Genomic DNA, 17,270 nt, shown 5'->3' with positions numbered 1-17,270 from the left:
ACTTGTTAATTTCAACATACGATACTTTACGTAGGAGGGGTCGAATTGATCGTGTCATTATAACAATTTTAATAACTATACAATGGCAACTGTAGTTTAATTTAGAGGAAGCATTGATTTGGTTGTCTACTTGATACTCCTCTTCTTTGAAGTGAAATTCAAAGAAGAGGAATATAAAGTTTTTTTTTTGTATGTTACCTTCGTAGTGGTTCCATTCAAATTTGAAGCAAATATTCCACCTCTAAGGGTGACAAATTAGGGGATGAATCCGGTTTATTGAATGTCACCCACTTTCCGTTAACCGATTTCAATAAAACTTGGCAAATAGATGTAATTCCTTTGAAAATAAGACACAGTGAAAACGAATGAGCAATAATTATTCTATTGTTGAATTCAGATTTTACCGCTACACAACTCCTAATCTGCATTTGATTTCTGAACTCCTGTAACATTTCTTTCGATTATAATGCACGCTTCAAGGTGAAAAAAAGCTCATTGCAAGATCTGCGTATATAACGCACATGTGTGTACATTGTAATGAAGGAGTTTTGTTACTGTCCGCAGGCGAAGTACGTCAGGCGCTGTCGATGATGAAGCAGTGGGCGCCAATGGATGTAGAAGACGCGCTCGAGCTTCTTACACCCAAGTTCACACATCCAGCTGTCAGAAAGTACGTTAATTCGACTAACTTCCATTCAACCATACATCACGACTATCTCTCCATGGGGTAGTCAGATACGTTCTAACACATACACTGAGCTCAGATCTCGCCTAAACAGCAAATGTTTAAACCACGTTCCTGGTTAACTGGTCTAGTGGTGGGTAGAGTTGCTAGCCCAAATAAAGTCGTATCTCGAATTATTCTGGTAGACAGTTTAGTATGCAAGTATTAAAGCTGGTATTTTTTATTTATTTATTAACTTTCTTTGGAAATGAATTCCTAAAAGCTACTGCACTCAGAAACCACTCGTTGTGAATTCGAATGGTGCAATTTAAAATGTTTGACTTTCACACGAATATTTAAAAAATGGAGTCCTTACTATGAGTAACAGTAAAGTTGTCATTTCGATCAGATTATCAACTGTTTTTTAACCGACTTCAAAAAAGGAAGTGATTTTCAATTCGACTGTTTATTTTATATATGCTACGCGATTACGCCAGTATTCGTGAACCGATTTCGATAATTCTTTTTTTATTGGAAAGATGGTACTTCGGTATTGGTCCCATTTAAATTTGAAGGAAATATTCCACATCTAAAAGTGGCAAACTAGGGGATGAATCCGGCTTCACGCACTTCCTGTAACCGGATTGCAATAAAATTTTTTTTTTGACGGGGAGAAATCTCTATGGCCCAGGGAGACTCAGGGGTTATGTGGGGACTCTGGGGCCGCCCTAGCTTGCGCCAGGGCTCACGCGCCAACGGAAGGGCGGGTCGGTTGTCCTCGTACCCTGACGAGTGAGTCCGTGCAATGCAGGCCCCGGAGTCCCTGTCCAGAGCCCGCTGGCCTCACTAGGGATTGCAATAAAACTTGGCAAATAGATGTAATGCAACGAACTTTTGAGTTCGGTTTTTTTTTTGTAAAATTTGTATTATTTCTTTGCTTAATATTATCCGATAAAAAGTTTACACGGCTTGTATGTACCTTTTAGATACGCCATTTCCCGTTTGAAGCAAGCGCCGGATGAAGATTTGCTCCTGTATCTATTGCAGCTAGTTCAAGCTTTGAAGTACGAGAACTTCAACGAAATTCACGAAGGTAAATTATTTATTTTTTCTTTTTTTTTCCTTGTCATACTTTTGCTTCCATTTTATCGCGCGGAAAGTTTGGCATTATAATGTTTGTAACTAAATCCGGACGGAGACGTAACATCTGTCATATCGACTTCATCCGTAGAACAAAGACCTATGTGCAAGACTACTTGTTCTCAGGACATAGTACATTTCGTTCGTTCTTCTTCGCTGTGGATGTCAGATCGATCGTTGTTCGATTTTATATTTCCGAAACGAAATAAGACATATAAATTCTCAAAACATCTTTACATAGGCCTTAGTTGAGTAACGAAATTATTCTAGAAACGTATTTATTCTCTTTTCGCTGTATAATCACATCGGACTCTGTTCTTCGGATGAGTCGATATAGTTTTATTAAAAATTAGTAGGGATGCTAAAGTTCAACCTTATCTTAATATCTGTTGATAAAAATTCTGCCTACGTTCTTCGTATTGTTGCCACTGTTCCCTTTTTTAAAGCCATGTGGTTGTTCCAGAGTACGCCCGTATTTGCGGCAAGGATGTACCGGTCTACTCCGACTCCGAAGGCAAGCTGATACAAAGCGGACGTCGCGGCAGTCAGGCCAGTCTGCTCTCGACTTCAGGTATTTTAGTTCACCGATTTACCATCATTATCAATTCATTGTTTGTCCCACTACTGGAATCTACTCTTAGGGTTTGGGTCTTAATTAACCACAAAAACCCAATACGGCTTGGGAACTTCACATGTTAATAAAAACGTAAGTAAATCTGTTCCCGTCGAGGTATATGTAGTGCTTTTCTCAAATAATGAGAGGAAATAATAAAAGACGGAAGAAGACTTTTAGTGGCAACACAAACGCGCGTTTGTGAAACTTGTGATTTATAGGCAGTTGCATTGATGCAGTCGTCATAGACTGCATCAATGCAACTGCCTCCGTGGCCGAACGGTTACCATACCGGACTGCCACGCAGAGGTCCCCGGGTTCGATTCCCAGGCCGGGAGAAATATTTGTATGGCCTACATTTATTTCTCTCGTGAGTTTGGGTGTAATTTGTGGTTGTCTATGTGTGTGTCCATGGCACCCGCGACACAGGGTTTCCCTAGTGCGGGGCTATGTTGAGTGTGTGCGTTATTATTATTATTATTATAGATGGCGCTACGCCTAAATAGTCGTTGAAAAACCAAATAAAGATACGACGCAAGCACATAGAAGAATTCATGAGGTTCGCTGGTTCGTTCCGTGGCTTAGTTGATATAGCGTCTAGCACGGTATGCTAGAAGACGTCGGTTCGAATCCGGCCGGATAGAAGGAATTTTTTCTGAGTGTTCGATCTTTGTATTAATAATTATAATAAACTAGTGAAGTAAATTCACATAAAAATAATTTAATATCAATGCAATAAAAATTTAAAATACAGGGAATAGCGACATCTCTCGCCAGGACTAGTAGCTGTAAAGGTACTAACTGGGTGATAAATCTTTCATAGATTTCTCATAGATGGCGCTACGACTAAAAAGTCGTTGAAAAACCAAATACAAAGACACGACGCAAGCACGTAGAAAAATTCGTTGGGTCCGTTGGTTCGTTCCGTGGCTTAGTTGGTATAGCATCTGGCACGGTATGCAAGAAGACGTCGTTTCGAATCCGACCGGATCGAAGGATTTTTTTCTGAGTGTTCGATCTTTGTATTAATAATTATAATAAACTAGTGAAGTAATTTCACATAAAAATAATTTAATATCAATTCAATAAAAATTTAAATACATACATATCTATTTAAAAAACCGGTAAGCAAATTTTTGAGGTCTGTTTATTTTTTTATAAAAAAGTTATAATTATTCGATGTACAAGTTGTATCATATAATTTGCTTTCACGGTAAACATTCACAAAGTCACAGGCACATTCCGCCACTTGGTCTCCAATAGATGAACCGTTCTCTCACTTCTTCGGTGTCTGTGTTGTGCAGTGCTAACAGCAAGCGACATGTCGGCGTCGAACACGAGCCGTCGCTCCGACCAAGTGGACGAGTCCACCGCAGTAGCCGACGACGCACAGTCTTCCAGCCACGACGCCAGCAACAGTGTCATAGACAATGGCAGCGCTTTTGGGTGAGTTTCCATGACTAGTCGTTTTTTTTTCTAAGCGACACCTTGGTAGCAGCAGCAGGGTACGTCCAGGGAAATACTGCCACCTTACCTACTTCTGCTGTCAAGCAGTAATGTCAGCATTACTGTGTTCCGGTTTTGAAGGGTCAGAGTGCTGGTGAAATTACCGACACTTGTCAACTTATGTCTTAAGGTCACGGGTGCAGTGGCAGTGCCCCTAAGATCTTTACGATTTAACGCTCTGAGTGGCACTGCAACTGTTATGGACAGGCGTCCCGTCGCTTGATATTATAAAAAAAAGAAAAACGCGCCTACTCATAACAGTTGCAGCAAAATAACAGTATTGCTCACATTTGCAATTCATACTACTGTAATCATTGACTTACAAATAAATGGACGACGGGTCTAATACAAAAACCACGAAAAAAATGTCCCAAGTCCACCTATTTAAACGTAGTGACATGTAAAGGAATATGAAAAAGCTAAAACGTTGAATTTAAATTATAATGTCATCGCAGTGCTGTCTAATTTTGCTTGCTTCGCTGTCAGTCGAACAAACGAAGACTAAAGCGTGAATGGCGCTCTGTATACGATTTTAACGCCCTATAAGTTCGGACACTTTTTAGCGCGGACCCGACGTCCATATAATTGTAAGTCAATGACTGTAATTAACAGGTATGGGCCTAATTGCCTGCCCAAAAAAGTTGCCCAATGCAAGACTTACAAAAATTGCAAGTTTTTAGCCAACACAATATAGTAGACGTTAACCTGAACGATCCCTTTTCCGCCCTGGCAGAGATCAGTCCGAGCCTCCTTCGGCCCGCCTGAACCTGGCTACCTTCCTGATCGCACGCGCCTGTAGCAACTGCGTGTTGGCCAACTACCTGCACTGGTACTTGCTCATCGAGTGCGAGGACGCCGAGGGGCAGGATGCCGCTGCCAGGAACATGTATCTGGCCGTCATGAAGACCTTCAATCACCATCTCGTCAAGGGTGAGTGCTGTCCCACATAAAGGAGTAACCACACATATCAACACGCGATTGAACCAATAGACAATAACAACTTTTGTTCACATTCGATGGTGGACATTTGAAATGTTGTAAGGAATATTTTGTCGTAATGGATAATGTTCCTTACTACAAAAAAATGTCGCTTACGACATTTCAAAATTCGATACATCGACGAAATTATTACCCTTATATCGACAGTGGAAAATTGAAATGTCTTAAGAGACATTTTGTCGTAAGGTCATTTTCTCTTACAACAACGACGATATGGGGCAGTGGGCGGAATCAGCGCGCGAGTTTATGTGTTCCAACACTGAATCTCATGCACAGGAAAAAAAAAGGGCAGTGATTTTTTTATTGCCCTGTATATTGTTGTTTTTCTATGTAGATTCAATCATTTGAACCAGCTCATTTCGAAGGTCTAAGCGCCAGTCGTTGGGCTGACGTGACGTCACGACTAGTGACGAGAAAAACCGATACTAAACTTATTTAAATTCATTGTCAGTTATTTGTTTTTACTTATTAGGTACAAAATGTAATAATTATCTCATAAATTATATTATTAAATACTGTTTATGGAGAATTAGATACGAGTGATATATTTATATTTAAAAATATTTAACTCATGAATAAATAATCAAAAGTTTAATGTCCTGACGTTCATAAGTTTGCGCTGGCCTTTAGAACGCCATTGTCCAAGTGCCTATATCGACTCATCCGAAGAACAGAGTCTGATGTGATTATATAGCGAAAAGAGAATAAGTACTTTATGATAATAATTTCGTTATTAAAATTAAGGCTTATGTAAAGGCGTTTTGAGAATTCATATATTCTTATTTCGTTTCGGAAATATAAAATCGAACAACCGTCGATCTGACATCCACAGCGAAGAAGAAGGAAATGTATAACGTCCGGAGAACAAGTAGTCTTGCATATAGATCTTTGTTCTACGGATGAGTCGATATCATTGCCAACAAACAAATTCTGATGACCTCCGTGGTCAAATTGCTTGCGCACCGGTTTTCATGTCGCCATTTCTGAGGTTCCAGTTTCGATACCCGTCGGGTCTAAGATTCCCATAAATAACGCTTTCTTTGGTTTCAGAGCAACTTATGAGTCTAATATTTATTTCATGGCTTTCGTAATCGGTGAATCTTGTTTCATGTTTCACGTTTTCATTGACTTGCAGGCAACGCCGACCATCAACGCACAAGCTCCTTCCTCGCTCGCCAACAAGTATTCATAGACAAACTAGTAAAACTGGTCAAAACGGTTGCAAGAGAAAGCGGCAACCGAAACAAAAAAGCTGAACGGCTGCAACAACTACTGGCCGACCCTGACGCGTTCAAGTTCAACTTCTCCAACTTTGAACCGATGCCATTCCCTCTCGACCCAAACGTGACCATCAAAGGCATTGTAGCCAAAAAGGCCAGCCTTTTCAAATCCGCGTTAATGCCATCAAAACTGACCTTTTTGACCACCGAAGGGGTTGAATACGAAGCAATATTCAAACACGGGGATGATTTAAGACAAGATCAACTGATCTTACAAATAATAACGTTAATGGACAAGTTACTGCGTAGAGAAAATTTGGACTTAAAGTTGACACCTTACAAGGTGCTAGCGACGAGTTCGAGACACGGTTTCTTGCAGTTTATAGAGTCTGTAACCGTCGCCGAGGCGTTGGCGACTGAAGGGAGTATACAGAACTTCTTCAGGAAGTACAACCCGTGTGAAGGCGCGCCGTACGGAATCAAACCTGAGACTATGGATACGTATATTAGGAGCTGTGCTGGTTATTGTGTTATTACTTATTTGTTGGGTAAGTTTATAATACACCAGACATTGTAGAAGGGTAAAAATTATCCATCTTGTCTTTGTAGCAGTGGAGATTCTTGTCAAAGAGTTCGTCCAGGGAATTACTGCCATCTTACCTATTTTTGCCGCCAAGCATTAATATGCTCATTACTGCGTTTCGGTTTCGAAGGGTAAGGGTGCTGGTGAAATTACTGGCATGTGGGACTTGTCAACTTTGGCACTGCAACTGTTATGGACAGGCGTGTGGCTTACCATCAGGCGCACGACTTGTTCGTCCCGTGATTTGATATAATATATATTTTTTTAACAGTATGTGCCACTACAGTTGGTACACGGTACTGACGCGCTATTGATTTCCCAGGCGTGGGTGACCGCCATCTGGACAACCTTCTGCTAACGAAAGCCGGCGCCCTGTTCCACATCGACTTCGGCTACATACTGGGCCGAGACCCCAAACCCCTGCCCCCTCCGATGAAGCTCAGCAAAGAAATGGTCGAGGCCATGGGCGGAATCCATTCGGAGTACTATCACGAGTTCAGGAAGCAGTGTTATACTGCTTTCTTGCATTTGAGAAGGTGAGATTTTGATTATTACGCCACCGTCATGTTTACTATAGTCGAGCCTAGATGATATCCTCTTTTTGACAGATAGTTTTAGAGTCGTAACACATTCACGTTAATTAGTATCATTGATACTAATACGGTACTAGTTATTTATATAGTATAGTAATTTAGTAATATTCATATCCGCGTGAGATCACAAGGAATAGAAACAACAAGACGTATACAAGGCTAATATGCAATATGCAGTGAATGCAACATGCAGTGTTACCTAATCAAATTTGTATTTTACATAATATATATACATGTTTTGAAATTTTTCTGGTTACCTACTTAAATAATTTGTTAATATATTTTTCGGCAAAATTAACATTTAATAGTAAATGACACAAGTAAGTAATCTTATGAACGGTGTCTGCAATAATTGAGTTTATATTGTGCATTTATTCACGTTTTTATCATAAGAATTTTTGTTAATGGCAACACTTTTACTTAATTTCTGGGGATATTTCTACCATACTACATAATTTCTTTAATCACATAATAGTACTATACTGTTGCTTGCGGGACATCACTAAGTTTAAGAAAAAAAATACCATAGAACATAACCCTTTATATAATATAACGTATCATAAATAATATCGTATTGCTCTGATGCCGGATGTTCCTAATTCTTGTCTTCTAACTTAATTATATGTACTTGTAGCTTTGTATGTATACATGTATCACACGTGTATTGTAAATGTGTAGTGTGGCATAAAGCAGAGGATACACAGAGCATGTACCATTTCCTTAGGTGTCAGCCGACGCTGAAACAGGAACGACTGAAAATCAGCGTCTGTCATATTGCTGAGTCGTATCCTTGTCTTCTTTTGCGCCACTATACACACTTGCTAATTTAAAATCACGCAGCCATTTGTTGTTTCAGTGTTAAGTATTAGATTTAAGTGCGTATAGTGACTCAATTTAATTAATAAACGTAGATATTAAATTATGTGTTATTGTAGTTAAATACTATTGTAGCGGATGCTCGGAGGGTTGTTAATTGGAGAAGTGAAACGCTCGATGTCTAGCTCGCAATTAACATTTATTTCGAAATCAGCCCCTACCTTTATACAAAATTTATAAAATATAACGTACACCCCAAACGTAAGTTGGAGAGAGAGAGACAGACTATGTCTCTCGCTCTCACGTAAATACTTCGCGCGCCCGCGGGCCGCCAGTCAGTCGGCGCTCGCGCGGCGCTGAGCAGACGTGTTGATGAATGTCATACTATATATTTAACTGTAATAAACATGTTGTTAGTGTTCACAGTGGAGATAAATTATGATTATTTGTTTTATTTTTTATTGTGTTATTATTATTATTAAGTTACGTTCTATCACCGGTCATAGCTGTCAAAAAGAGGATGCTATCTTGGCTCGACTATACTAGTATATTATCAAAGTAAGTTTGATAGACGCACCAGTCTTGTCAAGAACTAATAATAGGTGACCTCAGAAGTTCGTTTAAGCAAAGAAATCAGACCAGAAACTATATACGGAATAACAACCTAAATATTGACATTATTATTTAATGTTCTTCCTTACAGACACGCAAATCTGATGCTGAACTTATTCTCCCTGATGGTGGACGCATCCGTCCCTGACATCGCGCTGGAACCGGACAAGGCCGTCAAAAAAGTACAGGACAAACTCAGGTAACGTCAGTGTCGAACATACAAGCATTAGCATGTATGACGAACGAAATTGTTTCCACCCCGTCAAGTGTCACTGTAAACTTGTAAAAGATCTTTAAACACGAATGAATGTTCAAATTAAATTTCAGACTGGACCTTGGCGATGAAGAAGCAGTGCTCTACCTACAAAACTTGCTGGACATGTCGGTCACAGCCGTGATGGCTGTTCTGGTTGAGCAATTCCACAAATTCGCGCAATACTGGCGAAAATAGACTTCTAACGGCATGTGTTCTTAACAGGAGAAATGCTACTCAAGACATTTTAGAATAATCCTTGTTCATGCTCAATTGTGTCCCAGCTTTTCTTGAATAAAATTGAATTTAAATTCATTTTGGTAAAATATAATTTATAGAAAAAATAACTCAGATAAAAAACGTCTTGTATCTTAAATGAATTATAATACTATGTGCTGTGATATTGTAGATATTGAAAAATAAAGATATGTTTTTGTATTTAAATGTTTTATTTCTTTTATTTTAAAATTAAGTAAGTGCTACGTTTAGTTCAAGATGGAGGAAATGACTTTTGCAGGGTTGCCATTTTTCGTAAAAAACTGTGTAATAAAAATAGATGTCATCTTGGAAGAATAGGATCGTGTACTTCACGAATCAATTTTGACGCCTATAGGTTAATTATCAAAATAAGAAAGAACGCGATAATGCAATTATTAATCATTAAAACATTTATTCTGCAAAATTTTACTTCATTTTTGATAAAGCTTGACAACTACAAGACTATGACGGCCCTTACCCTTAGAGTCGTATTCCAGAACTCTACTCAATGCTCAAGTCAGGGGGCCTACCACAACCTCTTAAAACAATATTACTTTAACCTTACATTGACTTTTCGTACCATAACGCGCTTAAAATAAGCTTATTGTAAAGTTAAAACTATGATGTTTTATTGGCAGCTTTGTAACTATTCATTCACTCGGTTCGTACTATGACGTGACTTTAACATTAAAGTAATATTGCTCTTATGTCAAATTAAGTAAATAGCAATCATAGTTACACGGATGCATTGGAAACAATGTTATTTTCAGTTGAATTGTCTTAATATTGATTTGTAATGATTAAAAGTTAAGTTGAACTTATTTATTTACATATATCTCAACATTTTGTTTATTTTTAATTTAATAGCACATAGTAAATAAGTTTTCGTCAAATAAAAATACGCGATGTTTATTTCGTAAAACTACAACAGCACCATCTATATGCTCCTTGGCGAAACAGTTGACACTATAGTTCCGAATTCACAACGTGACTATCAACACCAATTTATTAATTATTACGTACTTTTCTTTTTTTGGCAGTTAAAATTCTTTGTATGTAAACATTGACTTACAAATAAATGGACGACGGGTCTAATACAAAAACCACGAAAAAATGTCCCAAGTCAACCTATTCGAAATTTAAATTGTAATGTCATCGCAGTATCGAGCTGTCAGTCGAACAAATGAAGACTAAAGCGGAGTTTGGCGCTCTGTATACGATTTTAGCGCCTTACAAGTGCGGACACTTTTTATATATTTTAATATACATATATTGGATGTTCCCTGTCCTATTAATCTTAAATTCCTTCTTTCTGTTTTTGTCCCTTTATTAACATTTTGTGTGATTTTATACACTCTAATATTATGCTTTAGTTTATTGTTTATTCATGATTGTTTTTTTTACAACTCGCGTATGATCTTCATAATAGCAGTTCGTCGAAGAGGTTCTTCCTAAAATAAATACCTTGCTGCTGCCTTAACGTTGGCGTTCTTGATCAATATTAAATGACTGCATTCATCAAATCTGACACTGGGCCAAGCCTAGTGGGCGTCATTAAGGAAATAATTATAAAAACATAGTATAGTATAAAATTTATGAGCAAAGAATATTACAAAATACAGATAAATTCTTGCATTATACATGAGAGTATTTTACAAGTTTTACTTACAAAATTAAATACATTTCGCATAATATTTTTTTAACATCAATGTTTTTAACAAATGTCCAAAATGTTCGCGCATTCTTGACTTACTAAAGATGCCTCCATTTTCAAGTGCTTGCCATCATTAACTCACTTCCACTGGCAACAAAATCACTGGCAATATAAATCTTGCTGCTTGTACTCGTCTGAATGACGTCACAAGCCGCGATCTCTGCATATGTGACTCCGCCAACCACATACACTAACACAGATTTCGGTTTTAACGGAAACAGGTTTCCAAAATTAGGATCATTTTTCAACAACTTTGACAAACTTTTGGCATCTTTACATCCAAATTCTAAGTCGTTGCTCTCTAGTTTTAAATTCGACAGTTTTTCGTTCAGTGTTTCTATTCCATCTTTCATCTTCTCAAGGAACTTTCCGCCAATTTTCAATTCTGTCAAAGCGGACAATTTTGTCATAACTTCGTTTAGAGACTCTGCTGTCACCAAGACATTGCAAATAACAGCAACAAGTGGTACATATCCTCCATTAAACACGTAACTAGGTGACAAATTACCAACTTTATCAGGTTGTGATGGTAACTGCTTTAGTTTACCTGCTGTACTCTGAAATTCGTTCTGCCATTTTGGTAATCTGTCACTTAAACTACCTAAGTTTGAAATGTTCAAAGATAATTTCGGACTTGACGGCTGAACTAATAATCCTGCATTCACTAAATTATGAAAGACATATAGGAATTTGTATCCAAATGCCAATAAGTATTTGTTCACTAAAGAATTGTATTCATCGTATGACAGTCCTTGAGTTAAACTTAGTAAACACATGAGCCGTAAGCTGTTATAAATATGAATATCTGTACCAAAATTTTCATCTACAAATTGGTAATTAGACTTCTTGTTTCTGTTGTTCAGCATCTCAGTCTCAGTCAGTTTTAAGTTTTCAAACTTGTTGCTCATTTCCGATATAATAGTTTCACATGCTAATACATGATTGACTAGATTCTGTTTGAACATGGTTACTTGCTGTAATTTTGTAGCAACAAAATTTTTTATTTCCTGAATACCTAGAGCTTTAATATCTTCATTCTTTAAAAGCTTTGCTTTTGAACTCAGTACGCTGAGTACTTCGGAGAAATGCCTGTGTTTAATTTCTCCATATAAAGTGTCTGTTGAACTGTCCAGAGTCATAACAACATTTTTACTTGCTGTAGCTTCTTCTTCAAAGTTAAAGTTTAATTTACCCTTTTTCAATTTTGTCTCTTTTACATTTAGATCCAAATGTCCACAGTTGATGTTGAATATTTCACTTAATAAGCCACTGTAAGTTGCGGGCGTTAATAAACTCGAGGCGTAATCTTGATTACGGTCTATTACAATCAATGCGCCAATCTCTTCAGAACTGTTGCTATTAACAAAATCTCTTGCGTAAGTTTCGTTATAAATCTCCAGCACATCAAGAATACTAGCCGAGAGCTTTCCTAATGAAAATACGGCTTTTGGCTTTCCAGTAACATGAAATAAACTCCACAGGGACATAGATATGCTTGATAGTAATGACTGATTATGTTCAACAAAGAATTGTTTGAATATAAAGGGTAGTTCAAGACTTAATAGTTGTTCATCCAAAGCCATCAGTTCCCATGAAAATGAATGCAATTTGACTATATCATAAAGACCTCTATTTTCTAGCATTGAGTCGTAACAACCAAGTACTTTTGGTATGATAATAATGTGAAAACATTTCAAGTCTGCCAGAGAGGTGTTTTGACTAAGTAGTGAAGAAATCTGATCTAACACGCACTTGTATTTTTGAATACAGGCTGGGATGAAATATACTCTGTTAGTATTTGCTGTTGCACCAAGTTGAGGATCCATTTTGTATATTTTGTCAATTCCTTTTTGTCTGAAATCAAATTAATTCTTACCTTAAATATAATCTCATAGATAGGTAATCATTATAATAATAAGTTTAAAGCCTTTTTATATCAATGTTACATGTTTGTAATGCATGTTACATTATAAATTTTTTTTAATATTTGTACCCTGGTCAGGTCAAGAAATCTAGTATGCTTTTCCATCACATCTTCCCTTTGGCTACTTTAAGCAAGATTTTCTCAGGTATATCACTAGAAGTTACAGTATTACAAGGTCTTACCTACCACAATCAGGAGACTCCCTCCACCAGAGTGACCCAAATAGAACAATTCACAGGCACTAATATTACTAGGCCTACATAACCCATTTTTCGTGCCCTGTCGAGCATAGGTATCCTCCATGGAGAGAGTTCTGTCAATAGTCTGCCACACTGACCCTTGCATGGGTTATGAACCTTCTTCAACTTATACAGGTTTAATCACAATGTATTCTTTCATTCAAATTGTCTCCATGGCCAATCAGTTACCACCATGCAAAGGTCCCAGGTTCGATTCCCGGGCTAGGAGAAATATTTGTATGGCCTACATTTATTTTTCTCGCGAGTTTGGGTGTAACTTGTAGTTGTCTACCTGTGTGTCCATGGCACCCGCGACACAGGGTTTCCCTAGTGCAGGGCTATATTGAGTGTGTTTGGGTTATTATTATTCTTAGCGAGAGATATTGCTATTAAAAATTGTGTAATGTGAAAAATAAGTTAATTAAAATTTTCACACACCTGAGCCAACTGACACCACAAATCCTCTCCAACGGCTTAATCATCATCGGATCTATAATTAAGTCCTTTTTATCACCACATTGTAAGAGAATATCCTCCAATTTACACTGAGATATGAGGCTCATTGAAACCAGCTTCAAGGAAAGTGGGTGATCCATGTTGATATCGTTTCTTTATACACTGTCCTCTAATAATATACGTTACAGGGACGTAGAATATTGAAAAGCAATCATATTTTGCACGTAATAATGTGGCTTTGTTTTATTACTAAATTTTATTGTATTTAATAAAAAGTCTACAAAAATTGTGTTTGTATCAATACATCAGTATCACAAACTACTAATACAAGAATGAGTACAGGGGGGACAGAGCCTTGGAGCTGACAATTTGTAAAGAAAGTAGTGACATCTTTTAATTATCACCGGTACTATTTTTGGGATTGCCAGGCTTTCTATACCATTACTGTTTCAGTTATTTTGCCTAGGTAATAACTGTGATTTTTTCCATACACTATGTACGTACATAAATTGTTAAAAAACTTTAGAAAATTTACCATTACGTTTGCGACTGAAAATTATATTAAAAAAGCTCGCCATAAATGAAAAATCATTTTTATTTTATATCTGGTGGGCAATTTTGATTAGTTCGAAGCTCAATGTCACAAAATGGCTACCGCGTCTTGCGTACGCGCGTGTATTTTGCCGGTTTGTGAAATTTTCTTGTGCTATTTGTGTGGAATGTTTTTCCTTGTGCTGTGTCTTTTTGTACAGCTGGTGTAGAACTGTTAATCGGATTTTGTCTGGGAAAATAACTTACGTAGGGGACGAAGAAATTAAAAATAATGCTGCAGTATATTATAATAAGTACAAACATTGTAAAAATAAGAAGTAATTAAATAAATTTGTCTTTTATTGTGGCCTTTATCATCTAATGTTTTGTTCTAATTCACTAATGCTGTAATTGGCAGACTAATGTCTTACAAATTCATAAGTGACATTTTGTCCTTTACATAATTAAGTTAGAACAAAACTGCAAAGAAAGTACATATATTTAGATAGTTGCATTTGCAAGTATTAGGTACTAGTAGCAATCTATCTATAGGTATGCATATTCATGGGTATATATGCACGAAGTTGTCAGTGATAAAAAACAGATGGTGCTTCAAAATCAGTTGGCATAAATTAAATACTCACGACAGGGCTCTCTTTATTGAATGAGTATCAGCTTTTTTCTTTTTTATTAATAATTTTGGCTTGGATACAAGTCCTTTGAGCCACGTCTTCGTTTAATTATGTTTCTTTAAATATGGTCGCCATTCAGGATTCCTTTAAACGGGCCGATACGGGTATTCTATTTCGAGATTCGTATAATTTCGCGTTTTATTCTTCGATTAAAGCACAACAGCACTATCCTACTCCACTTTAAACTAGATTTCACAAAATAATTGAAGGTAAAAATAAAAACGACACTTTTCCCTCCAAAAGGCCCAGAGCGAATCACAGTATCAGCTTTAATCAGCCAAGATAGCAAACACAAGGCAAACAAACAATTAGCAAACAAATGTTATATTTTCAAAATAGAAACGAGTCAAAATTCCTGAGTGTGTTTATTTCATAAAAATTGCATAGAACCAACGATTATGATTTGATTATGATTACTACGTCTATGATGATTATGAACGAATCCTTTTGAAATTCTCGCATACTGCATAACATAAAACATTTGCAAGCAAAAAAAGCACTACCAATTTGACATTAACAATGGTCGGATACACAATTTACACTTCCAGTCCTTTAACTTCTTCTATTACAAACCTCATCGGAACTTTAATTTTGACATTCCTGTGCTAGTGTTGCTTTCAAATAAAATGTTTACCTTAACTTACAAAAATTCTGAAAATATTACATGAAATCCGTAGAAAGACCAAAGTTTTTCTGTGTACTGTGATTTAATATCCAAAATTTGTTACAGTCGTTGATTTGTTTAGTTAACATCATTTTTAAGGACACAAAAGACCTTGATTTTCTATTTCCGGTCATGCGTCGTAGTATTGCTCGTAGGCAACCCGCAAGTTCCGATCCCTCCGCCCCTTCACCGCGGAGTTGTCGTTCGTCGTCGTATAGGATTTTTGTGAAATGGCTTCAAGAATTATCAGGAAAATTGTAAGTTTATAATACGAGTGTTACATAATAAATTCCTATTACTTACTGCATGTTGTAGGTAAGGTTTTCTTTACTGAGGCCACCTAATTTTATAATTCTTTGCATCCAAAAATAGACGTACTATAGTTATGTCGAGGAATTACATAAAAGTGCTTTTGAAGCCTTTTCGTGAGAGTAGGGTAGTAGGAGCTTTGCTGAAATGGTTGGAGCCCGGCGGGGGAGATGCTCTGCCAGCAGCACGAGGGGTCAGAAACGAGGTGAACTTATGTTTTTCATTGAATTTGTTTAGTTATGTATAATTCGAGGTTAGATCGGGATTTTTCTTTATTATTTTATTATTATCTATGAAATATAGCCAAGTAGGCATAGGAGATAGCTCCTATATTCTAGTGGTACGAAATTTTTTTTAATAATAAGGCGAATGTAAAAAAATGTACAGCCAGGGATACGTTGCAGGTCCCGAGCGCAAAAGCGGGCGCTGCACGATACAGCACTGGAGTGCGCAAGGTCACGCTGATCCCAGGCCACGGTATCGGGCCCGAAATCACCGTCGCCGTGCAGAAGATTTATGAAGCCGCCAAGGTTCCTATTGAGTGGGATGAGGTGGATGTCAACCCTGTTAGGGTAAGTCCTCACATTTCTCATGTTATATTTATGCAGATTGAATTTATATTATTTTATTGACACTTGTACTTATTAGCTTTGGTAATTGTGAAAAGGTCCATAAGATATAATACTTTTCCATTTTGAATCTAATTTGCTTAAAATTAATCAAAGTAAAGAATGACCAAAATAGTTCATTGTGGCATACACTATTTTGCCAATATGGTGAAAGGATATGCTAATTGGGAGGCTCTTATCTGTAAATAAAACAACTTGACATTTCTGAATGAAATGGTAGGAAAGGGGGAACTATGGAGATTTAAAAGATTTTTTAAAATTTTGTTTTAAATTGTTTTTAGTGTTTGTTTCAGATACATTACATATAAATAAACACTTTTTGTTCCTATTATTTTTTTCTCGGGCGATTGTTTTCAAGAAAATTAAGCTGAAAATTTTTCATTTACCAAGGCTACAGGACTTTCAAAAATTCGATCAACTTTTTTTCCAGTTTTCGTAGTACCCTTTCATACAGTCCAAACTGATTCTGTAAATAATTCAAAGCAAAATTGTATTTAAACTGAAATAAAATTTAGTACGATTTCTAGGGACCAGATGGCAAAATGGGTATCCCTCAAAAGGTCATTGACTCAGTAAATGCCAACAAGATAGGCTTAAAGGGCCCACTCATGACCCCCGTTGGCAAGGGTTACCGATCTCTCAATCTGGCATTAAGAAAAGAGTTTGATCTATACGCCAATGTCAGGCCTTGCAAGAGTTTGGATGGGTAAGTTCTTTATTTACTAAATTATTATATTATTATGAATTAAAAACATTAAAGAGATCTATATGAAAAGCATTCATAAATATATATGCAAATCAACGCACGCAACGCGTGCGTGCGTGCGTGCGTGCGTGCGTGCGTGCGTGCGTGCG

The 17,270-nt window shown here is 37.1% G+C and overlaps 3 protein-coding genes across 3 annotated transcripts in view; 2 read left to right on the top strand and 1 right to left on the bottom strand.

Moving 5' to 3' along the window:
* The first annotated feature begins 506 nt into the window (after positions 1-506).
* On the top strand, positions 507-9,380 carry LOC113228322 (phosphatidylinositol 3-kinase catalytic subunit type 3). The gene is made up of 9 exons (XM_026461583.1): positions 507-670; positions 1,651-1,757; positions 2,268-2,375; positions 3,722-3,863; positions 4,657-4,853; positions 6,058-6,690; positions 7,048-7,261; positions 8,838-8,945; positions 9,074-9,380. The coding sequence occupies exons 1-9, from the start codon at positions 522-524 to the stop codon at positions 9,195-9,197; spliced, it is 1,782 nt and encodes a 593-aa protein (XP_026317368.1). The 5' UTR covers positions 507-521; the 3' UTR covers positions 9,198-9,380.
* Positions 9,381-10,906: 1,526 nt separating this feature from the next.
* Positions 10,907-13,873, bottom strand: LOC113228321 (vacuolar protein sorting-associated protein 33B). Its single transcript, XM_026461582.1, has 2 exons — positions 13,573-13,873; positions 10,907-12,825 (listed from the first exon to the last, which is right to left on the bottom strand). The coding sequence occupies exons 1-2, from the start codon at positions 13,728-13,730 to the stop codon at positions 11,028-11,030; spliced, it is 1,956 nt and encodes a 651-aa protein (XP_026317367.1). The 5' UTR covers positions 13,731-13,873; the 3' UTR covers positions 10,907-11,027.
* Positions 13,874-15,631: 1,758 nt separating this feature from the next.
* LOC113228306 (probable isocitrate dehydrogenase [NAD] subunit alpha, mitochondrial) overlaps positions 15,632-17,270 on the top strand; it is a 39,380-nt gene continuing 37,741 nt past the window's right edge. The window contains exons 1-3 of the mRNA XM_026461566.1: positions 15,632-15,734; positions 16,191-16,358; positions 16,943-17,121. Coding sequence (XP_026317351.1) covers positions 15,708-15,734; positions 16,191-16,358; positions 16,943-17,121 — 374 coding nt within the window. The 5' untranslated portion in view covers positions 15,632-15,707. The remainder of the gene's footprint in view (positions 15,735-16,190; positions 16,359-16,942; positions 17,122-17,270) is intronic.

This window comes from Hyposmocoma kahamanoa, unplaced genomic scaffold (assembly GCF_003589595.1).
Source record: "Hyposmocoma kahamanoa isolate Upper Pololo Valley unplaced genomic scaffold, ASM358959v1 226, whole genome shotgun sequence".
NCBI classification, from domain to species: Eukaryota; Metazoa; Arthropoda; class Insecta; order Lepidoptera; family Cosmopterigidae; genus Hyposmocoma; species Hyposmocoma kahamanoa.
This window is presented reverse-complemented; position numbering and strand designations above follow the sequence as displayed.

Excerpts from the sequence above, each read along its gene's own strand:
- LOC113228322 (XM_026461583.1), top strand. The coding sequence starts at position 522 with ATGTGTGTACATTGTAATGAAGGAGTTTTGTTACTGTCCGCAGGCGAA. Across the intron at positions 2,376-3,721 it reads CAGTCTGCTCTCGACTTCAG|TGCTAACAGCAAGCGACATG; the intron begins GTATTTTAGTTC and ends TGTGTTGTGCAG. Across the intron at positions 7,262-8,837 it reads GCTTTCTTGCATTTGAGAAG|ACACGCAAATCTGATGCTGA; the intron begins GTGAGATTTTGA and ends TCTTCCTTACAG.
- LOC113228321 (XM_026461582.1), bottom strand. The coding sequence starts at position 13,730 with ATGGATCACCCACTTTCCTTGAAGCTGGTTTCAATGAGCCTCATATCT. Across the intron at positions 12,826-13,572 it reads TGTGGTGTCAGTTGGCTCAG|ACAAAAAGGAATTGACAAAA; the intron begins GTGTGTGAAAAT and ends ATTTGATTTCAG.